Raw genomic sequence first — 23,100 nt, forward strand, 5'->3', positions numbered from 1 at the left:
ACAGTTAGATAAGATTTATATATATATATATATATATATATATATATATATATATATATATATATATAAAATCATGCACCTCTTTATTGTTGTCATATACAAGTGGACTGACAACTGTGAAATATTTTAAAACTGTAAATTACAAAACAGCTAGTATACGTTTAGCTGATACTGGTAATGCAAGACCTTTTTGTGATAGCAGGAGTTATAGCTGACAATGCTTCCCACACCTTCATGTCAGCACACTATTATTAGGAACGTGTGTTATTGCCTCACTTGTGCATCCACTCATCAAGAAATTCCCATTTTATAGGTGATCATGTTTACATGGTTTCGACACATACATGTTTTACCAAATTAAAAAGGACAGCACTTTTAGAGTTCATCCCACTATTTGATGAGAGCATGAGTATTGCTCACGTCAAGTACTGCTCTGGGTGTGTGTTCACGGTCTGTTTTCACTGCTGTGTGTATGCACTTTGGAAGGGCACAAATTCTGAGTATGGGTCACCATACTCATTTAATCTGGAGATTGATATGGGCAATTGTAAGACTTTACATTTCTTTGCTCTGATAAAGTCCTTGACTGAACTGGCAGGGTGTTTTGGGTCATAGTCCTGGTCCAATATGAAGAGCTTTCTATTGAGTTTGGTGGCATTTTCTTGAATATTGGTAGCCAAGATGATTTTGTACCCTTCCAAATTCATTCTGCTATTGGCATCATCAGATAGGGAGATGAAACTCTAAAAGTGTTGATCTTCTTAGCTGGTAAAACATCTATGTGGTGAATCACCCAGTAATAAAATGTGACATTCTGTAGTTTTGTCTCATATTCATAACATTATAGCTGGCACCCTCCTTTTAGAGACCTGCGTGATTGCGGGACCCATCGCAGCAGAGTGCGGCGCGGGACAACTCTTGTTTTGCGGGTAGAGACTCATCTGTGCAGGATCAGGGAGAATAATTAGGGTGTGCTAACACTAGGCAATCTTAACCCCCAAAGCCTGGTTTGTTGTGGACTAGTGTGATTGCTCAGTTTAGCAGTCTTTGGCTCGGTTGGAAGAGGTGGGCAAGAGCACAGATCGGTAATATATAGATCAGTGAGTGTGAGCGCTAATCAAGCCGAGTGCAGATCTTCTGATACTTGCTGCATGATTGCGTGAATATTTCTGAGCAGCAAAAATGATAGATTTGTACAGCAATATACTGTGAGAGGGTCGTGTGTTACCACGTCCCATACGACTCAAAATATTAAACCACAAAGTTAACAAACAATTCACTCCACTGAGCTGAGCAAGTACTTGCTGCTGTCTGCTGTCTTCACATGCTATCAGAAACTTCCTAATTCCTATTTATGAAGTCATGATTCCGAGCTTGTTACATTCATTTCTGTTAAAAATAACAGTGGTATATGAATGCTGATGCTTAGCCTAAATAATTTGATTGGGAACATCCCCTCCTGTGACCCATGATTTGTCCTGGACAGATCCTGAACTGAACTGAACTGAACTGAAAGACCTCAGTCAGTCTGTGTCGGCCACAACACCTCAAGCACTACCACACTGAGCACAGGTGCTCCACAAGGCTGAGTGCTCAGCCCGCTGCTGATTCACGACTGCCAAGTTCTGCCCCAACCACATCATCGAGTTGGCGGCTGACACAACTGTGGTAGTTCTCATCAGCAACAATGATGAAGCGCACTACAGAGAGGAAGTGGCAAAGCTTGGCTGAATGGTGTGGCACTAACAACCTGTCCCTTAATGTGAGTATAGAAAGTTGTGATGGACTTCAGTAGAAACTCTGTTGACCACCCCACAATGACCATCGACATCTCGACGGTGGAGAGAGTCTGCAGCACTAAATTCCTGGGGGTGCACATCACAGAGGATCTCACCTGGAACACCAACACCATGCCACTCTCTAAGAAGACAAAACAGCACCTATACTTTCTCCGCCGGCTGAAAAGATTAAGTCTACAGGGACACCATAGAGAGTGTGCTGACCATCTGCAACACTGGAACTGTAGTGCAGCAGACCGCAAGACCCTCCACCAGACAGTGAACCCAGCTGCAATGATCATCGGTGAACCTCTCTCTTCCATCCTGGACATTTACCTCACATGATGCTCAAACACACAATATCGTGAATGACACCACCCATTCCTCCAATTCATTTTGTATGAATCTATGTTTAGAAGTTGTTAGTTAGACAGTTTCACTGAGAATTAACTCACCAGTTATGAACAAGCCCTGTGCATTTATTAACCTGCAATTGGAAGAAAATTGTGCTTACACATTTGCACACATGGCAAAACACTTCTATCTGGTGTGAAAAAAATTGTTTCAAGGAGGGAAAAAATCTAATTTGAGAGCTGACTATGCCTACAGTGATTGAGGAACACAGTAATAGATAATTATTAACTGTATTACTTGACCATCTAGAGATTATAATGTGTATAAACCGACAGAGTTCCATTATATTCAGAGTACAGCAAAACCTTATATATATATATATATATATATATATATATATATATATATTTTTTTTTTTTTTTTTTCATAGTGCTGTATTCATTAATGGAAATAAAAACTTGTTACAGCAAAATTAATGTTGTGGTAAGAAAACAAATAAATAAATTACTTATTCAGTGAATCATTATTTGGGTGAGAAGTAAAAGGGTTATAAGCAAATAGACTTTATTACATAGCATCAGATATGTTTTCAAAGCAAGCTAAAATCAGTATTAAACATTGCCAGACTTTTGTATTTGGATTATATCAGGGAGAAAACACAAATTAGTGTTATAAAGTCAAGAAAGCAGACAAAACAATGCTTTCAAAACTTCAGACAAATCACACTTTAAACAGTTGATTCTAACAAAAAAAAAAAAAAAAACGTAAATGATATATGGTCAAACCCCCTACCAAAGAAAAGAATTAGCATGTAAATACTTATTCAAATGTGGAGCTCGTGGTACAAGCTGTCAGGAACGTCACATTTCCCAGAGAAAGGCCACAGCTCGAGATCATTTGGAAACTAAGGCAAATTCAGTCCAGAAACACACAGACAAGATTAGAAACGGGAGTGTTATCAACTGTAGACAAAATACAACGCCTTTCCCTTTGAGTCAAATTAAGATGGCTGCTGGGTGAAACTACAAACTAGAAAGGAAAAGACTAACTTCAGGACAGAGAGACGGTTCATTAAATTCAATTCATCTTCAATTAATCGCTCAGGTCACCAGAAAGAAGCAATCTTTGGTGTTCCTTTGAGAACACCAGAGCACCCGGTCTATACGCATTCTGTCAATAACAAAAAGCAGAGTCATTGTGATCAACAACCCATGGCATCATACAGTCTTTTGCAGGTTCACAGACATTCAAAAGAACTCATTGCACAACTCTGGGTGTAAATAATGGCGACAGGTTATACCTGCTTTTTCCTAGAGGAGTCAGAGAGGTTACTGATTTGCTGGGAAAGACTGAAGACACTGCTCTCTAAAAAGGGGAAGGTTAACAACCAAGAGAGATTTATAATCTAATCTTTAATATAAATAAGTGATAGATCACCTCAGGTTAGACATACATGACTCAGAGATTAAACTACAGACGATTAACTAGTTTTAACTGTCAGCAAGGCCCTCTAAACAAAGACCTCATTCAAAGGGTAAGTGATTTGTCAACAGTCCATGTTATGTAAAAGACTAAAATGAGCGTATAAATTTCTGCCACTGCCATTCACAAGTAAATGTCTATACAGCATCTGATCCTTCATTGTGTTAAGTAACATATTATATTACACCTCCACCAGAAGAATTATATGTGAATATGGACAGGGTACATTGAACAGCTGAGACAGATGTTCTGACTCCCAGATGTGTTTTCGGAAATTAGGTCTTCTTCTTGAGTTCTTCAAAACGTCGTGACAGGTCGTCAAAGTCAATGTCGTCAGATGCGTTGGCGTTCGCTCCGAAGGAGGAGGCTGGGAGTGTGTCGGGAACAGATGGAAGTTCAGGAAGGAAAGAGTTGTCATAGATCTGACCAGACGGGGCTGGGCCTGGAGAGATATAAGATTTTAGAAAGAAAAATATAACGCAAGCGATTCAATAAATAAACATTATAGAAGGACAGAGCACATACCTGGGAGGACCTGGGAAGGATTAGAGGGTTTGACAGACAACACATCAATCTTAAAAAAAAAACAAAAAAAAAAACACATGAAAACATGTTAACAGCTTATTATCCATACATAGCAACTACTGCAAATAATCAATGCTGCTATAGTGATGCTGTGAAGGATGAGTATTATGAGGCGTGCACAGGGAGATAGAACAGACCCGTGTAGTGAGTCAATGCAGTGAATATATGGACACCTGGGACCTCGTTTATAAAGGCATGCACAGAACAATCCTAAACTTCAAAGAACTACAACTTAAATATATATATATATATATATATTTTTTTTTTTTACACACCTTTATAAAAATCCAAATTTGCCTCTCACTTTTGATCTAGGAGGAAACATATGGATTACATATGATCGTATTGTGCATTTTATAAATGAGGCCCCTGTTTCCATGCACAGTAGAGGATTTGTTGGGGTAAATGCTTCAAGGTGAATGTCACAAAAAGCAAAATCAAAAGAAACTATTTTATTTTTGTATAAAGACAATGAAACATTTTAGGTGATATTATTTTCATAATTAATATTTATCACCTCATCTTTACTACTAATAATATTAACTTCTTACTGGTCCAGACAAAAGGCTTTATTCTCTTCAGGCAAAATGCTTCGTTTCTTTTAATTTTGCCAGACATGTTCTTGACAACCCACATGAGATTCACCTGTTTAATTTATTTTTTTTGTGTGTGTATATGTTCCATATGACTCACATACAGCATATGGTTAATTAAAAGCATTTCCCCAAAAAGCCATACACATGGTGCAAGAGAGATCAGAATGGAGTGTTTTCGATTCTTTGCAGCCCGTAGCACATGCCTGCGTGAGATCAGAGGACGGACAACGGAGCAGGACTAACACAGCATGTGAACAGGAGTAAACTACTCTTCCCTGCAAGGTGGAAAGGTTGTCTCCGTCTGTCTGGAAGGGTGGGAGGGGTGGTGATCACTTGCACTTACAGATTCATAGGTGGGTGGGCAGCTGGGAAGCTGTGGGGGTTGCCCTCCTCTCACTGGAGGCTGGAAGTTGCTAAAGCCATCATAGGTGCCAACAGGACCATTAAAGGGCTCCTGAAGGGGGAGACATATTTTAAACGGATTTCACAGCTAGGCAGACAATCAGACTTTTTAGATTGGTCAAATTAAATGAGTTTATTAGAGCTTGGTCTTACAGCTCCTTTGGGCGGTGGGTAGTTGAAAGCTGTGGGCATGGGCATGGGCATAGGCATGCCTACAGCGGGAGTAGTAAACCCTCCTCCTCCACCCCCTCCCCCTCCGCCAGCTCCTGGCTTCTTGAAGTCGCTGTTCACATCAATCAGATCTGCCTCTTCACCGGGACATACCTCTGGCTGGGAATGATAAAGATGAGGAAAGTTTGCAATAAATGCTGCTTGTATAGATAATGAAGTTGAAGAGAAAGAGAAAATGAATTCCTACCCGAACCATGGCATCAGGTTCATAGGGAACATTGTAATTTTTGGCGATCTCAATGAGGTAACGCTCCACCAAAATCTTGGGAGGGGCCTCCACGCTCAGTTTGTGCATAAGCTACAAAGATAAGGTTCATTATTAATTTACAACAGCCTAAAAGCAGATTTGTAAAACCAACTCCTTAAGCATTTACGATATTCTGAATTTGGCTTGGCTCCTCAATAAATGTAAAGGGCCATTTACGCCAGGGGTGTCAAACTCAATTCTTGGAGGGCCGGAGCCCTGCAGAGTTTTGTTCCAACCCTGCTCAAACACACATACTATGTAGTTTTCAAATAAGCCTAAATGATTTGATTTGTTGGATCAGAAATTGAGTTTGACACCACTGGTTTATACAAAAGATGGTAAATAAAATAAATTGTTTTTTTTAAAAAAAACAAATGAGGATAACGCACTACCAGACTTTGAACTAGCATTGACTCCTCTAAAAAGAGTGAATCAAAGCAAAAAAACTTGGCAAAAATCATGAAGTCTTCAAAAAGTAACATGACACGTCTCCTTATGAAGCAGCATGATTTGAGGTTGATCAGGTGTGCTGTTACATGTCAAAAAGGAGCTTTGAAAATGCCCTAATCCATGTATAAGCAATAGTTATTGTAATGTTCACCCTAACACACATTACTACGAGTTCATTTTATGCCCACAACCTCTAAACAAACACGTTTCATCATACCCTATCATTCACTGTTCCGATCTGGTTTGTCCTACATAACTTTCCATACTCTTTGCTGTATTTGGCACACAGCTGATCTGAAACCTGTTAAAGGGAGGAGAAAAGACATGAATGATCCGCACTAGAACCACACCCCAGAAATAGATTAAAGACAAACACATGTGATACCCACGATCTTCAGTTCTGCCACTTCTGATTGCAGGCGAGGGGCAGCCCAGATGAGTGTGGATACTGCTTCTTGTAGGCCAGGGTCCAGTTCTCTGAAAAGAGAATTAAGAAGCACATGAGCAAAAAATCCACATTAAAAAAATTTGATTCAAAAAAAAAAAAAAAAAAAATGTTTTCTCACTTCATGGACTGTATTAAGCCAAAGCGGGTGAGCAGCAAATCACAATATAACTCCAGGATCTCCATGGCCTCCACCAAATAATCCTCTCTGATGATGTGCTCGACTCTGATCCTTGCACGCTCATCTTTGCCGGCCGACAAGTAGTCTGCAATCTCCTTACGAGCCTTCTGGGCTAATTCAGCTAATTCAGATCAAACGAGTTCAAATTAGTTAAATCAACCAAACTTTAGAAAATGTGACAAACTTGTAGACAACCAAACTTACTTTTCTTCTTCTCAAGAAGCTTGAGGCGGTTAATGACAAGCCTGAGATTGACACGAAGTCTCTCGGATTTAAACCCTCCACCAAGCATGATGGAGCTCTGTGGAGAATTGAGAGCCAGATATCAGGTAAAAGGGGCGGAAAAGACTCAAAGTGGAGGTCAAAACAGTGTCCCAGGTATCTCACATGTTATGAAAGCTTCGGTGCAAGCATAAATAGAGATTTGGATTGGAGATATGTCTCCTGTTTGAGGAGTGACGTCATTGTCACATCATGACAACAACACAATTCAGCTCTCAGGAACCAAATCACTTTAGTCAAGCTTAAAAACCAGGAACCAAAGAAAAACTGTGTTAATGATAACGGTCGTCATTTATTTCAGAAAAAGCAGTGGCAGTTCTATGGTATCTGATCAAAATACCGTGGTTCTTTTATATATACTAACTACAAAAAATATCACGTTAACGTTACATGTCCAGAAATATGGTAATAAGCAGGCACTTTTTGTCGGTCATACTCTTATCCATTTAGAAATAGTAGTTTGTGTGTTAATTCAATTCTCTTACATGCTGACTGTGTTAGTGTGTCACAACAGTTAGCCAAAACAAGAGTTAAAAAAAAAGACATAAACCAGAGAAATACATTAGCTTACAAGCAGTCACTTGTCATTACTTATGTAGATCGATTCGATGCATATATACTAAACTCTACTGAACGTAAAAAATATATTTAAAACCGATTGTCCGAAATCTAACTGTTCAAACCAGGAAAAGACACGATTAGCGGCTAGTGAAGCTATTTCACGACAGTAAACAAAACCCTCAAGAACCTACAGATATTTACAAATAATCAAAACATCGTGGATATCTCATTAATACGGTACAAAACGTATAATGATTATCATATTTACATGTGAGTTCCTCTTCAGACGCTGGGAAGAGTCGGTTTCGGTTAGAATGGTTGGGCGACTGTGCAGTTAGCATTCACTTCCGCATTGGACGTGACTTCACACGTCACGTGGTCGCCGGTGTTAAAAGCGCTTATAAAGGGAAAGCCCCGTCACTAGGGCGGACATATCACATGAGTTTAATGATGTCATGTTTGTGATATTACATGACAACGTCGTCTAGATCAGGGCTGCCCAACCCTGCTCCTGGCGATCGACTGTCCTGCAAAGTTCAGCTCCAGTCCTAATCAAACACAGGTTGGGCACACCTGGTCTAGATAATCAAGTTGGCAAGAAATACCTGAGCTCATTAGTCACTACCTTTTAAAATAGGCCAAATAATTTGTCAGAATAGATTGAGACTGTTGTGCCGAAAACAATAGTCAAATAACAAAACATTTTTAAGATGTGAGTGTAGCATTAGCGCTGTATAGGCTTGTGTGTTTATGTTTGTATGAAGAATGAAAACAAAACACTTAAATCACACATTGAATCTTGAACAAAATATTCAAGTTGAACATCTTTACTTAAATACAACTTGTAATTCCTTGAGAATAAAATGATGTGACGATGGTTAAAAATCATCAACCCAGTGAGGGCTGGAGTCAGTGTAGTGTATGAATCTGCCTACACACTACCCACGTCACAGGACATTGTCCTGCACCGGCAGGAACCCAGGGCCCATTGCACCAGGAAAAGGTCTGACAGTGGCTCTGAGGATTTCATCCCGTTACTTAACGGCAACAGCCTCCAAGAATATTCCTTCTCTCACCATCACATCATTGGAAATGTAAACATTTTTCTTCTGTAATCTGACAAATTTGGTTAGATATATTGTCTCAGTATCATGTTTAAGCAGAGGAGAGGTGTAAACATGGACACATCTCACTGCTGCCATCATTTGGAGAAAGTGAGAACCATCTGTTATTAAAAGACTTCAGATGGAGGAATTATAGTGTGAAACTACTTAAATATTCCTAGTAGATATTGGAATTTTTATTTACCTAAATACTATGTGCAAGTTTTGGAAGATCTTGCAATAGGAATCTCATTAATATCAAAAAGCAATTATTTTATATAGTATATTACCATAATTAGTTGTTTTGTATCAATTTGACCCTGAAAACTGTATTAAAGAGGCTAGTTTTCTGTTTGTTGGCACTACACGGCAAGCAGTTAAAGGGTTAGTTCACCCAAATATTAAAATTATGAATCACCCTTATGTCGTTCCAAACCCGTGAGACCTCCGTTCATCTTCGGAACACAGTTTAAGATATTTTAGATTTAGTCCGAGAGCTTTCTGTCCCTCCATTGAAAATGTATGTACGGTATACGGTCCATGTCCAGAAAGGTAAGAAAAACATCATCAAAGTAGTCCATGTGACATCAGAGGGTCAGTTAGAATTTTTTTTAAGCATTGAAAATACATTTTGGTCCAAAAATAGCAAAAACTACGACTTTATTCAGCATTGTCTTCTCACAGTCACCTGTCAAAGTTCAGACTTCTGAAAAATATTGGATGTATCTGATGGCTCCAACCAGTATTAATAATTAATAATAATAATAATAAATCATTACATTTATATAGCGCTTTTCTTGGCACTCAAAGCGCTTACATAGACAGGGGGTATCTCCTCATCCACCACCAGTGTGCAGCATCCACCTGGATGATGCGACGGCAGCCATATTGCGCCAGAACGCCCACCACACACCAGCTTACTGGTGGAGAGGAGACAGAGAGATGAAGCCAATCAGCAGATATGGGGATTGTTAGGAGGCCATGATGGTCAGAGGCCAATGGGCGACTTTAGCCAGGATGCCGAGGTCACACCTGTACTCTTTTCGAAAGACATCCTGCGATTTTTAAATGACCACAGAGAGTCAGGACCTCGGTTTAACGTCTCATCCGAAGGACGGTGCTTGTTGACAGTATTGTGATCCCATCACTACACTGGAGCGCTAGGACCCACACAGACCACAGGGTGAGCACCCCCTGCTGGCCTCACTAGCACCTCTTCCAGCAGCAACGTAGTTTTCCAAGGAGGTCTCCCATCTAGGTATTGACCAGGCTCAGCCCTGCTTAGCTTCAGTGGGCCCCCAGTCTTGGACTACAGGGTGATATGGCTGCCAGTATTGTTATCTATAAGCAGTGCTGGGTAGATTACCTACAAGTCGTACTACATTACTGATTGTAAAATTTCGGAATGAAAACTATTAACGTAATCGATTACACATTTTTGGTAGGACCACTGCAATAATGCAACGCAAACCCCATACATTATACTGCTAAAAAATATTTAATAATTTTGCACTGCGAGAGTTGTGCCAAATGAATTCCCATATCCTGGCTAAAGAGGAGAAATGTGGTTAACACTTTGAACATAACCCCTTTCACAACCCCACTGTCAGACTTCTCAATTACTAAAAAGCAAACACAAAGTTTGCAAATGCAGCAGCTCTCCAGAACACCCGATGTCCAAATTTGCTCCAGAATCATATATACAAGGGGTATTGCTTCAACTTGGTACAATATACAGTTTATTTTAAATTCAAACATGCAATAAAAATAGGATAGAAATAGCAAAAACAATGACAAAAACAGTTCCCTTGCTTTGTCAGGTTTGGTTCAGTTGTAGCTCTGATTGACATGAAAAACAACACACAACGTGACATTTAGACAAAACAGTTGAAATATAGAAACATGATGCGACAAAACTCTACACACGGAGGAAATGAGATGAGCTACCATTCCACAGAAACAAATCTCATTCCAACATTCTGAACAGTAGACTTTTCCCTAGTGATTCTGGCGTCATTGAGTGCAATTCATTCCACTTTGAGGAAATACAACTAGGATAGAGTCGATGTTTTAGCTCCTCTCAGTGAATCACCAGTCAGTGATGTTAAGGAAGTTTTTATGTTTTAGTCACAAGACTACACTAATGAGAGGCATGAGATGATCCCACTAAGTGGACATGCGATGGCTCCAAGCTGACTATTAGTGGGTATGGTAAATCTTAAACTTCATTCAAACAAAGGAGTTACATGATGTTTAAGCACATAAACTTATGGACAGAGTCTCCCAGCAACATCTGTGCATAGAGTTTGGGTTCCCGAACAATAAAAAATAAATGTACGAAGTCACAAACAAACTGAACACTTTACCATTCCTCAACCATATACTGAACATACTCCACATTTTAAGCACAAAGCGATGTCTTTCCTGGGAAAAGACGCGTTGACCAAATTGGTCATGCTATGAGATGAAGTCCTGCGTGTCAAAAACAGCTTTGGTGGAATGCTAGGACGAGTCTTCACTGGCGTCTGGAGCAGTGCCATTACTGGACAGTAGAGGTGCTTGTGACGAAATGGAGATCTTGTAAGGCAGAGCATCTTTGGTGATCATCTTTTTGGTGGCTGTGACGAGACGGGAGTAATTTTCCCGGCTGTAATCGGAGCTCTGCAGCTGCATGCGCAGTAAGGGTGGGTTGTCCCGGTTGATGTGTGAGAGGAAGAGGGGCGGACGTCGTTGTCGCTCTCCATCCTTAAGCGAGTCTGGCAGAGGTTTGTGTTTGCTCTCTGGCAGCAGCATGATGCACAGGACAGAGAGAACGGCGAAGGAGGCAAAGATCACGTGATGGAGGAAATAGCCGCCATTATTCTGGAGCTCCATTAGAGAGGAAGCAGCCATTCCCACGCAGCCTGCAGCCATGATCAGACCCAGTGTACCACCACTGAGAGAGAGACACAGTTAACAACACTCCAACTACATTCTGTTAATACTATGTACGAATGATGAACTGATATGGTATAGCTATGGTTTTTATAAATGTTTTTGAAAAGTCTCTTGTGCATATCAAGGCTGAATTTATTTGAACAAACATCCAGTAAAACATTAATATAGTAATAATAGTAATATATATATATATATATATATATATATATATATATATATATATATATATATATATATAGTCATGCCCAAAAATACGGACACCCTTGGTAAATATGAACAAAGGCGGCTGTGCAAATTTATCTGCATTTTTTATCCTTTTGATCTTTTATTAAAAAAATTCACAAAAATCTAACCTTTCATTGGATAATAAGAATTTAAAATGGGGGGGGAAATATCATTATGAAATAAATGTTTTTTCTCTAATACACATTGGCCACAATTAATGGCACCCTTTTTGAAACCTCCATTTGCCAGTTTAACAGCTCTAAGTTTTCTCCTATAATGCCTGATGAGGTTAGAGATCACCTGACAAGAGATCAGAGACAATTCCTTCATCCAGAATCACTCCAGACCCTTTAGATTCCCAGCTCCAGGTTGGTGGTGCTTCTCTTCAGTTCACTCCTCACATTTTCTATAGGGTTCAGGTCAGAGGACTGGAATGGCCATAACAGAAGCTTGGTTTTGTGCTCAGTAACCCATTTCTGTGTTGTTTTTGAGGTTTGTGTTTGGATTATTGTACGGTTGGATGATCCAAACATGGTCCATTATAACATTTCTAACAGAGTCAGTCACTTTTTTATTTTTTATCTGTTGGTATTTGATAGAATCCATGATGTCATGTATCTAAACAAGATGTCCAGGACCTCCAGCAGAAATAAAGGCCCACAACGTTCATCGTTCATCGTACACATGGGGTATTTTTTATCTCTGTGTTCAACAAACCCATATAGAGTGTTTCCTGCTAAAAAGCTCATTTTTAGTTTCATCTGATCATAGAAGCCAGTCCCATTTGAAGTTCCAGTCGTGTCTGAAAACTGAATATGCTTTACTTTGTTTTTGGATGAGCTAGGAGAATTTTTCTTGAAACCCTCCCAAACAACATGTGGTGTTGTAGGTTCTGTTTGACAATTTTTTTTTAAAGGTTTTCTGAACCCGAGACTATTTTCTGCAATTCTCCAGCTGTGATCCTTGGAGAGTCTAGCCACTCAAACTCTCCTTCTCACAGTGCATTAGGACGATACAGACACACATCCTCTTCCAGGCAGTTTCGTAACATTTTATGTTTTTTGGAAATTCTTAATTATTGTCCTGATGGTGGAAATGGGAATTTTCACTGCTCTGGCTCTTTTCTTAAAGCCACTTTCACTAATTTGTGAAGCTCAATTATCTTTTGCTGCACATCAGAAAAATATTCTTTGGTTTTTCTCATTTTGATGGATGATTAAGGGAATTTGTTTTTTTCCCCCCCATTTATATTTCTGTGAAACAGGAAGCAATGGCTGGATAATTTCATGTTCATAATCACCCTGGAGTACTCAAAATTGTGAATATGAATGGGATTAAACTTCACAGTTATTTTACTCATAAGAACTTCTAGGGGTGTCCTTAATTGTAGGCCAATTAAGAGAAAAACATTTATTTCATAATTATATTTCCCCCCATTAAATTCTTATTATCCAGTGAAAGGTTAGATTTTTGATGATTTTTTATTTTTTAAAATGCAGATTAATTTTCACAGCCTTCTTTCATCATATTTACCAAGGGTGTCCATATTTTTGGGCATGACTGTGTGTGTGTGTGTGTGTGTGTGTGTGTGTGTGTGTGTGTGTGTGTGTGTGTGTGTGTGTGTGTATATATATATATATATATATATATATATATATATATATATATATATATATATATATATATATATATATATATATATATATACACACACACACACACACACACACACACACACACACACACACACACACACACACACACACACATATATATATATATATATATACACATATATACATATATATACACACACACACACAAGCTTTAGAATATATACATAGCTTATAAATATTTATTTATATATATATATAGCTTTTAAAATTGCTAAACTTGTTAACATGCTTCTTAACATGTTTTTTCTGAATAAATGTCAATTATTCAACAAATAACTTCAATTTATTCTTTTGCCTTAACCCCGAGTTGACAGAACATTTTTAGCGAGTGTTGTGAACCCAGTCTCACCTGGGTTGGATTTGTGTGGTTTCGTGAACTCCAAACCTACTCTGAGACTCATTCAACTAGCTTTGTGTAACAGGCCTCAGATGTATGTAGTAACTGTTTTAAAGAGTGGAGAATGAGATTACCGGACAACTGTTGGCATGACTTCACTGCCAAAGAACACACTGAGCATGGCCAAAGCCTGAGACGAGAGAAGACCCACCACAGACAGAACTAGAACAAGCCCTCCGTGCAGGTCTGAAAGAAGATGGTAGAGACAGAGTCAGCTGTCATTTTGGTAAAACAAAAACTAAACTAAATCCAAGCATAGATTGGATTTGATGCGAAGGTTGTAAAATGTTCACTCATTCTGGGATTGTCTATTCCATAACAGCATACATGCCATTGTGACTCCGATTTTAAGACAAAGGCAGTCTAGTTAAATGCAGTCTAGTTTTACTACCTAACTTTTCGTACAGCACTTGGTCACTGTGTCACACTTGAAGAGGAGCTTACATTGTGTGAGGGCCAGCAGCAGCAGTGAGGACAGCCCCGTGACTATAGCTGCCAGCAGCAGTATCCCCCTGCGGCCAAAGCGGTCCACAGACACACACAGGAAGATGCAGGCCAGAGCTCCGGTCAGCACACGCAGAAAATAGCTGAAGTAGAAGTGTGGAGAGTAGATATGCAGGTTTCGCGTGAAGCAGTACTGGATTCCTGTGCCAATGAAACTGAGGGACGACACAGATAACATTTTACTTAACCCAAAATTAAATGATGACACTTTACAGTAAGGTTCCCTTACTTCAATTTTGTTAACTGACAATGAGCAATACATTTGTTACAGGATTCATTAATCTTTAATTGGTGAGCAAAAAAAAAAGGTAATCATTATGTAAAGAACACTTTAAGTACCTATTATATCCACAGCAATAACTAGTAGTATAACTAATAAAGGTCAAACATTACTAAAGACAAGTGAACCATCAGTAATAAAATAAGAACAAAAACAAATTAAGTTTTAAATAAAGTTTGTGATTGGCTTGCAGCAACATTTTCTAGTGTAACTTACAGAGTAAAGCCCAAGATGAGGCAGTTCTTCCAGATGACTCTGGTGTGACGCAACTCTACAACATGATGATACTCTGGCTGGTTGTATTCAGGGAATACCTCATCTATCTCTACAGAAAGAGAGAGTGTAAATTAAAGGCTTAAAGAGTGAAGAGTTGGTAGATTTCCGAATTGCCAAGAACACTTGACCAGCACATTCCAAAAAAAATTCTCTAGGAGGGACAGGCTCAATTCCTTCAGTTTAAACACCCTAAATGGGTCTATTCATGATCCATGATGGGTCTTGATTTGCTGTAATGCAATTCAGTCAATGAGCTGGGATAGCATTGCATGGAGAAAAATAATTCCAAGAAACAACAGCAGTCTTGTCATGGGAGCAACGCTAACCTCGTGAACTAGATGCTTCCTTTCATTTGATCCTGTGAAAAGTATATCACACCATGATGGCTCTACTGATTGACTAGACAGCATTCGATTAGCTAAGACATAAATATCTCTGACCATTTTTCAAATGCCTTGTCCACACACAACTTTGGGTTTGTTTCAGTTCATTTTTTTTAAGTCATTATTTTTAATACTGTTGTCATTCTAACATAACTCATTCAGCCAGAAAAATGCTTAAAAAAAAGTGTGCATCTGTATATTGGAGTGAACTCTATGGGTCTGTCTCAATACCCACACTTGCAGTCTTGGCCACTTAAAAGAGCATGATCGTGACTGGAACTAAATGCACAAGACTGTCACATGTCTGATAAATGCAAAAGCTCAGTGCCCTTAATGCACACTAAATCCACATTACCTCTAATAGCGCTTCAGAGAAGTACAGTATATGAGGCTAAGAGTTTGCCATTATTCATCATACTCAGAAACATGTCAATGTTATTTAGTATCATCGGTATACATACATACATACAGTACAGACCAAAAGTTTGGACACACCTTCTCATTCAAAGAGTTTTCTTTATTTTCATGACTATGAAAATTGTAGAGTCACACTGAAGGCATCAAGGGCTATTAGACCAAGAAGGAGAGTGATGGGGTGCTGCGCCAGATGACCTGGCCTCCACAGTCACCGGACCTGAACCCAATCGAGATGGTTTAGGGGTGAGCTGGACCGCAGACAGAAGGCAAAAGGGCCAACAAGTGCTAAGCATCTCTCGGGGAACTCCTTCAAGACTGTTGGAAGACCATTTCAGGTGACTACCTTTTGAAGCTCATCAAGAGAATACCAAGAGTGTGCAAAGCAGTAATCAAAGCAAAAGGTGGCTACTTTGAAGAACCTAGAATATGACATACTTTCAGTTGTTTCACACTTTTTTGTTATGTATATAATTCCATATATAATTCCACATGTGTTAATTCATAGTTTTGATGCCTTCAGTGTGAATCTACAATTTTCATAGTCATGAAAATAAAGAAAACTCTTTGAATGAGAAGATGTGTCCAAACTTTTGGTCTGTACAGTACATACATAAATATATATATATATTCTTCTTCACAATACCCCATAGATTTGATATGGGGTTAAAGGGTTAGTTCACCCAGATATTAAAATTATGTCATTAATGACTCACCCTCATGTCATTCCAAACCCGTAAGACCTCCGTTAATTTTGGAACACAGTTTAAGATATTTTAGATTTAGTCCAAGAGCTTTCTGTCCCTCCATTGAAACTGTGTGTACGGTATACTGTCCATGTCCAGAAAGGTAATAAAAACATCACAAGTAGTCCATGTGACATTAGAGGGTTAGTTAGAATTTTTTGAAGACCTTGGACCTCAGAAAACACAGTGGACCAACACCAGCAGATGACATGAAACCCCAAACCATCACTGACTGTGGAAACTTTACATTGGACCTCAAGCAATGTGGGTTGTGTGCCTCTCCTCTCTTCCTCCAGATTCTGGGACCCTGATTTCCAAAGAAAATGCTAAATTTACTTTCTTCAGAGAACATTTTTGAAGCAGCAGTCCAGTCCTTTTAGTCTTTAGACGTTACTGATGCTGTCTGTTGTTCATGAGTGGCTTGACAAAAGGAATGTGACAGCTGAAACCCATGTCTTGCATACATCTGTGTGTAGTGGTTCTTGAAGCACTGACTCCAGCTGCAGTCCACTCTTTGTGAATCTCCCCCACATTTTTGTATGGGTTTTGTTTCACAATCCTCTCCAGGGTGTGGTTATTCCTATTGCTTGTACATTTTTTTTTTGTACATCTTTCCCTTCGCCTCTCTGAATGTACTACTGAATTATTAAGCTTTTTAGATTAGTAGCTAATGTTTGTAAGGTTGAGATTCTTACCTGACAGCAGTGTTTCGGCAGGGTAGAGCTCATCACTAACATACATGCCATTTCGTGCTGAAAAAGACTGGAGACACTTCTTTGCTTGAGAAATCTGAGATGTAGCTATGAGCCAACGAGGAGATTCCGGGAACACTGAAGCACACCTGTTGGCACATTTGCAAAACACACACAATCACATTATTAGAGGTGCTTAGTCTTAAATTATTAATCTGTCTTAATGTTGGTAATCTTATAGGCCTGAAGTAAATACTACAATGACTGTTTGTGTAAAATAACTGATTAACAATACACTAAATGTTATGTAAATTCTTACTTATATTTACATCAATTTTATCATAGGGGGCACCTTACTCTAAAATTCTTACTTATATTTACATCAATTTTATCATAGGGGACACCTTACTCTAAACTTAGCAGTTATCCAGCAGTTCTAATTCAATTCTTGTAGTGAACTGAAATGTGTGCAGAGGATTGTGGGTACTAGAAGTCATGAAGGATACACTTGTGTTTATCTCACTCACCACCAATAAGAAAGTAATAGCAGCAGGGGCAGTGTGGCAACAGCCTGAAGTACAGGCCAATCATGACAAAGCACAGCAAGCCCTGGCAACAGAAGCTCTGCAAACACTGCAAAGAAGCCACTGACCATGGACACCAAGAGTCTGTGAGGCGGGTCACACCACTCCAGTCCTGAACCATGTAGAGAGAAAAAAAAAAACAGAGGAATAATGAGACAAAATTGTGAAAGTTAATTTTTGCATTTCTTTTAAATTTGGTTACAAGTTTTGAGAGGTATGTCAAGTATTAAAGAGAAATATTGAGGAGAGTAACCTGAACTCTGGAAAAAAGTTGGTGCCTTCCTACAAACTCCAACACAACAGGAAGTTCTTGTGTCCTCTATCCAAATATTGTTCATAAAGTCTTGCAGCACAATAGATCACTGAAACTACTCTTCACTCTTTCCAAATTGTTGGTTCAGTTTCCATAAAATAAGATATTTTTAAACTAATTTAGGAAGTACATTAAATTGTCTGTCTCTCTCTCTCTCTCTCTCTTTCTCTCTCTCTCTCACACACACAAACAAAACTATCCAAAGTTTGGATACATTTGGATTCGGAGGAAGCTCATGACTAATGTATATTTTGAAATAATAACAGTAAACAAATATAAATTGGGTATTTATTCCCTACTGGAATAATTAAGATTTCTTTATGCAGCTGAAGTCTCTTATGCTCATCAAGGCTATATTTATGTGATCAAAAATACAGTAGAAACAGTCATATTGTGAAATATTATTCACATTTAAAAAAAAAAAAAAAAAAACATATTCATGGCAAAGCTGAATTTCCAGCAGCCATTACTCCAGTCACATGATCCTTCAGAAATCATTCTAATATGTTGATTTGGTGCTCGCGGATTATCATTTATTGCTGTTGCTCAGTTATTGATAATGTTTCTTATTATTATTATCAGGGTTGAAAAGTGTTTTTGCTGTTAAATATTTTTGTTGAAACCATGATACAGTTTTAGGTATCTTGATGAATTGATGAATTAATTTAATGCATGCTTTATAAATGATTAATATTCTGGTTAGTGTATCATTATTTCCACAAAAATATTAAGCGGCAAAATAGTTTTCAACTGATAATAATAATAAGAAGAAATGTTTTTTAAGAAGCATATCAGCTTATTAGAATAGAAAACTCAGCTTTGCATCACAGGAATAAATTACAATATAACATTAAATCAGAAAACAGTTTTTTTGTATTATTATTATTATATATTTCAAAATTTTACAGTTTTTACTGTATTTCTGTTCAAATAAATGCAGCCTTGGTGAGCATTTTGGCCAGTAGGGTGCACATTTCTTTATAAAAACTAAATAAAGTTCAGAAAAAGCATCAAGTGAACAGTACACATGGAAAGTCTTTCAACAATATGGACAATAGTAATGAAAAAAGAATGAGTAGAATAAACTTGTTTATTCTACCATTTCACTGGTAGAATAAACAAGCAGAAAATGTTAAATACTTAGAGAGATAGATTGTTTACGTGTCTGTGCTTACATCCAGCTTCCTCCAAATCCTCATTACACCCAGTACCACCCACACTTTCCCCCCGAGAGCACACTAAAGGGGCTTGGCTAATCGTCAACATGCAAATAAACCCTCTTGTAACAATCAAAGGAAGTGTGCAGCAAGAATGTGGACCTCATCACAATGGAAAGTACAGAAAACAGATCTTGTCCGTTCTTCAGAATACGTCATCCCTACCCTCTCACTTGTGCTATCACAAAAACAAAGAGAAAAGGGACAGTAGACAAAATGCTCCGGGAACTTTCCTTAACTGATTACACAGAAAACAGGGTTCTGAGGTTTTGAATGGCACACAGTACCGCTGTTCCTTGTCAAATGTTCAACCCCATGGAACGTTCCAGAAAGGCTCCTGTTGCTAGTCGAAACCAACATCAAGCAATCACTAAAAACATTCCTTATCAAAAGTGATCTTTTGAGCAAGTCTGAAGGGTGTATCTCGCAAAAACTTTCTGGAGCATGATTATATATAAACACTCTAGTCAAATGTTTACTCTACGTCTTTAAAGTGGCCCTATTTCGCAATTTTCACTATTGCCTTGCATGCAGAGTCTAATGTAGCAGGATGTGAAAACAAACAATTTGTAAAGCTGAATGTGCATGATAAAGTTATCGTCTTCCAATAGAAAGAATCGACTTTGAAAAGCCTAAATGAGTCTTTAGTAATTCGAATCCCACTTCCATGATGGCTACACATCACGGGGGAACACATTTGCATAATGGTTGTCCATTTTTCACGCCGGCCGGCAGCGGACAACTTGACCCGCTTTCAAACTCTGCTTCTCTGATCTCGGGGAGTTCAACGTGGGATTCACAAAATGCTTGCTCTTGAAAGATGGCTCAGTACACAGTTTATTTGGACCAGCTGGCTCCACTGAATCACAACCTGTAAATATTATTAATAATGTATGTTTAAATTTGTTTCCGACACGTGCTATACACGGTAGACCACAGGAGGGGTTTATAAATGCTAAATCTTAGAACTGCTTTGAACTAATTATTTGAGAAGCATTGGAAAATGTGATATTAAATGCATATTTTGAGAAAACAAAAGGGTTTTTTAACATTCCACGCCTATAAACCTATTGTAGGAGACTCCCAAGACAATATTAGGAGCCTTCAAAATAGCATAATAGTGGCACTTTAATATTTCTACAGTCCAAATTTTAGAATAATAGTGTTAAAAGAATTTTTCGGCAGTGTTTGGGGATTGTATGAAGACTCTGACCTTTTCCTAACCTTAAGGTGGTTCAAAAACGTGTATAGGTTCTGGGTTCAGTAACTTGTATAAATACTTCTGTAATATTCTTTTAAAACCAAAACTTTTTCCAAGCCAATTCTATTCAATATTGACCTGAAGTGTTCCTAGCAAAACACGCATCTAACAAAACTTCTTGTGTACAGCAGACAATCTTATCAGACGCATACTTAAAAAGAGGTCAAATGATGGAGAGTACTTGCGTGCAATATAAGATGACAAAAACACTCCAGCTAATGCAGAGCCTTGGCAGAGTCGAAGAATTGGGAATACAGAAGGACTGTTAGAAAGACAAGCCATGATTCCCAGCAGACCAGAAAGAACCACCGATAGCAGCAGAGCACACCGACGACCCAACCTGAGACAACACACAGACACACAGAACATCAACATTTCTGACATGCTCAAGCAAGAGCAGTGCATTACACTTATCTGAAATGATCGATACAAAAGTTAGTGGAAAGTTGATGGGACACCTGTGAACTTGAGAAGAACTGACTTCTTTCATTTGCTAACAACAACCCTAAAGTAGTTTAAAAGTAAATTTACTGCAAAAACCCTCTGAAAAATCTGGCATCATTCATTTGTTTAATACTCTGCATCTAATGCACTAATGCAAAGTAGATTGAAGTTTAACTATATATTTTTCACATTTAGAAATCTCTCCAAAGGGAATTTAGGGAAACTCACCAGTCACACATAGTGCCAAGGAGTATATAGCCCAAGGTCCAGCCTGTCATTAAACAAATGTGCTGGAGTGGAATCTTCCAGTAGTTGGCACATACCAAGTCCCACTGAAAACATACAGAGGAAAGACACACTTTCAGTAAGACTGCCTTATAAAAATAACACAGGGGGGGGGGGGGGGGGGAGACTCTGCAAACTTGCATGGCCTGGTTTTTGTTTGTTTTTTTCAGCATGGTTGAATGGTAAAGATGTTTTTGGAAAACTGTAGCTGGTTTGTTGCTAATGCAAGCTATGAACTATAAACAACCAGCACTAAAACTAAAAAAACAAACAAACACTGTAAACCCAGCTTTATGATGTTTGAGTTTGAATAGGGTTATCTACAGTACACAGACTAAAAATATTTAATTACAAAGTGCACACCATCATGTATCACTATGCTGATGTTAATCAAATGTATTTGAAAACTTAAATACATTTTCTTGCTAACACAAAATGCGGTTTTCTTTCCTATTAAATAATCAACTTCTATTATTACATTACAGCTAATGTGAAGCCATGCAACCTTCCTCTGCCTTGTTCTGCTTTCAGATGCATCTTCCTAAAAACAAATCCATTCAGATTTCACGACACAGAATATTTTTAATATCATGGAAAAGGAAACACATTGCTAGTCAAGGCCACACGAAAAGCTCCAGCGATGAACATCCTGTGGAAGAGGAACCCAACACTCGTTCACAGCTGTTCCCTGTGCTTTTAATGATGGGACGGGGTCTCAGCATTCTCTAATTCTTGTATAAATATTATGCAGTTTTCTGATTACATGACCTCACTGTAATGTAATCTTAATCACAATATTCTTAACATATGGTTAGTGGTCAAAGCCAATTTAGATGGATCAGCCTGACTAGTAGTTGGCTCATATCAACGTACATGAAATATCATTATTATTTACATTCAGAACGGTTGCATAAATGACACTTTACTTAACAAAACTGGGACACTTGTATTGTTTTTATATACAGCTAGTTGTAACCCACACACCAAACAGAAAACTTTCTGTATTTTCAATAAATAAATAAATAAAAGTATTGACTTTATTTTTATACTGTTTTTACAAATGAGGACGTCCCCTGCTCTGATGACAAATGTGTCCCCAAAAGAAAGTAAAAGAACACCAGTTAAGTAATACAAAACTCGACTTATTGGAAACGACTCCAAGCGATCTCAGACAAGTCGTGTTACATGAGTGGACTGCTTGCATTGCTGTGTTTGCATACTAACCTCGGTCACTAAATTGTTGTGTAGTCCGGCTGGTTTGCCGTACTCCCATCCTCTGGTGCACGGCACCACGTCCCTCGGCTCGCTCTCCGTGTAGTTGCTCGTGTTCAGCGGGTATTTGTAAAGTTCGCAGTGACTGAGCCCAGACCCCTTCAGCCACGGGATGCTGAGGTTGAGGTACGCTTGTCTGGAGAGGTTTCCGAGAAGAGAGGACGTCGGCAGTAACGCCAGGTCAGGTTTGCAGTGGTAAGACTCGGGAACAAGCGTGAAGAAAATATCGCTGAAAAGATTCAGCGAAACCGCAAAGTTTGGAAACCAGCTGAAAAGCGTTATGATCCGGTTGTATCGCCCATATCCACCAATCTGAGGGTAGATTTTAGTTTCAAACTCCATAGCTAGAGTCCTTTTCGACGGAAACAGCTGTTCCTCACAGACATTGCACCCTGTAAAATGCTGGGAGTTGAACTGACGGAGGGAGGGTTGTCCACATGCACGAACTGATTCAGCACGGGGAAGTTTGATTCATTTTAGCCGATCGGTTCACTCGG

The 23,100-nt window shown here is 38.7% G+C and overlaps 2 protein-coding genes across 2 annotated transcripts; both read right to left on the bottom strand.

Annotated features, from left to right (window-relative positions):
• Positions 1–2,679: 2,679 nt before the first annotated feature.
• On the bottom strand, positions 2,680–8,091 carry LOC128016576 (IST1 homolog). Its single transcript, XM_052601200.1, has 10 exons — positions 7,863–8,091; positions 6,956–7,052; positions 6,692–6,872; positions 6,515–6,602; positions 6,343–6,426; positions 5,616–5,726; positions 5,351–5,527; positions 5,139–5,249; positions 4,140–4,188; positions 2,680–4,056 (listed from the first exon to the last, which is right to left on the bottom strand). The coding sequence occupies exons 2-10, from the start codon at positions 7,041–7,043 to the stop codon at positions 3,890–3,892; spliced, it is 1,056 nt and encodes a 351-aa protein (XP_052457160.1). The 5' UTR covers positions 7,044–7,052; positions 7,863–8,091; the 3' UTR covers positions 2,680–3,889.
• A 2,322-nt stretch (positions 8,092–10,413) lies between these two features.
• On the bottom strand, positions 10,414–23,064 carry LOC128016579 (putative solute carrier family 22 member 31). The gene is made up of 9 exons (XM_052601203.1): positions 22,556–23,064; positions 21,275–21,378; positions 20,788–20,942; positions 17,755–17,923; positions 17,231–17,376; positions 14,933–15,041; positions 14,377–14,591; positions 14,007–14,118; positions 10,414–11,632 (listed from the first exon to the last, which is right to left on the bottom strand). The coding sequence occupies exons 1-9, from the start codon at positions 22,943–22,945 to the stop codon at positions 11,200–11,202; spliced, it is 1,833 nt and encodes a 610-aa protein (XP_052457163.1). The 5' UTR covers positions 22,946–23,064; the 3' UTR covers positions 10,414–11,199.
• Between the last annotated feature and the right edge of the window lie 36 nt (positions 23,065–23,100).

Source organism: Carassius gibelio, chromosome A7 (genome assembly GCF_023724105.1).
Source record: "Carassius gibelio isolate Cgi1373 ecotype wild population from Czech Republic chromosome A7, carGib1.2-hapl.c, whole genome shotgun sequence".
In the NCBI taxonomy this organism is placed as follows: Eukaryota; Metazoa; Chordata; class Actinopteri; order Cypriniformes; family Cyprinidae; genus Carassius; species Carassius gibelio.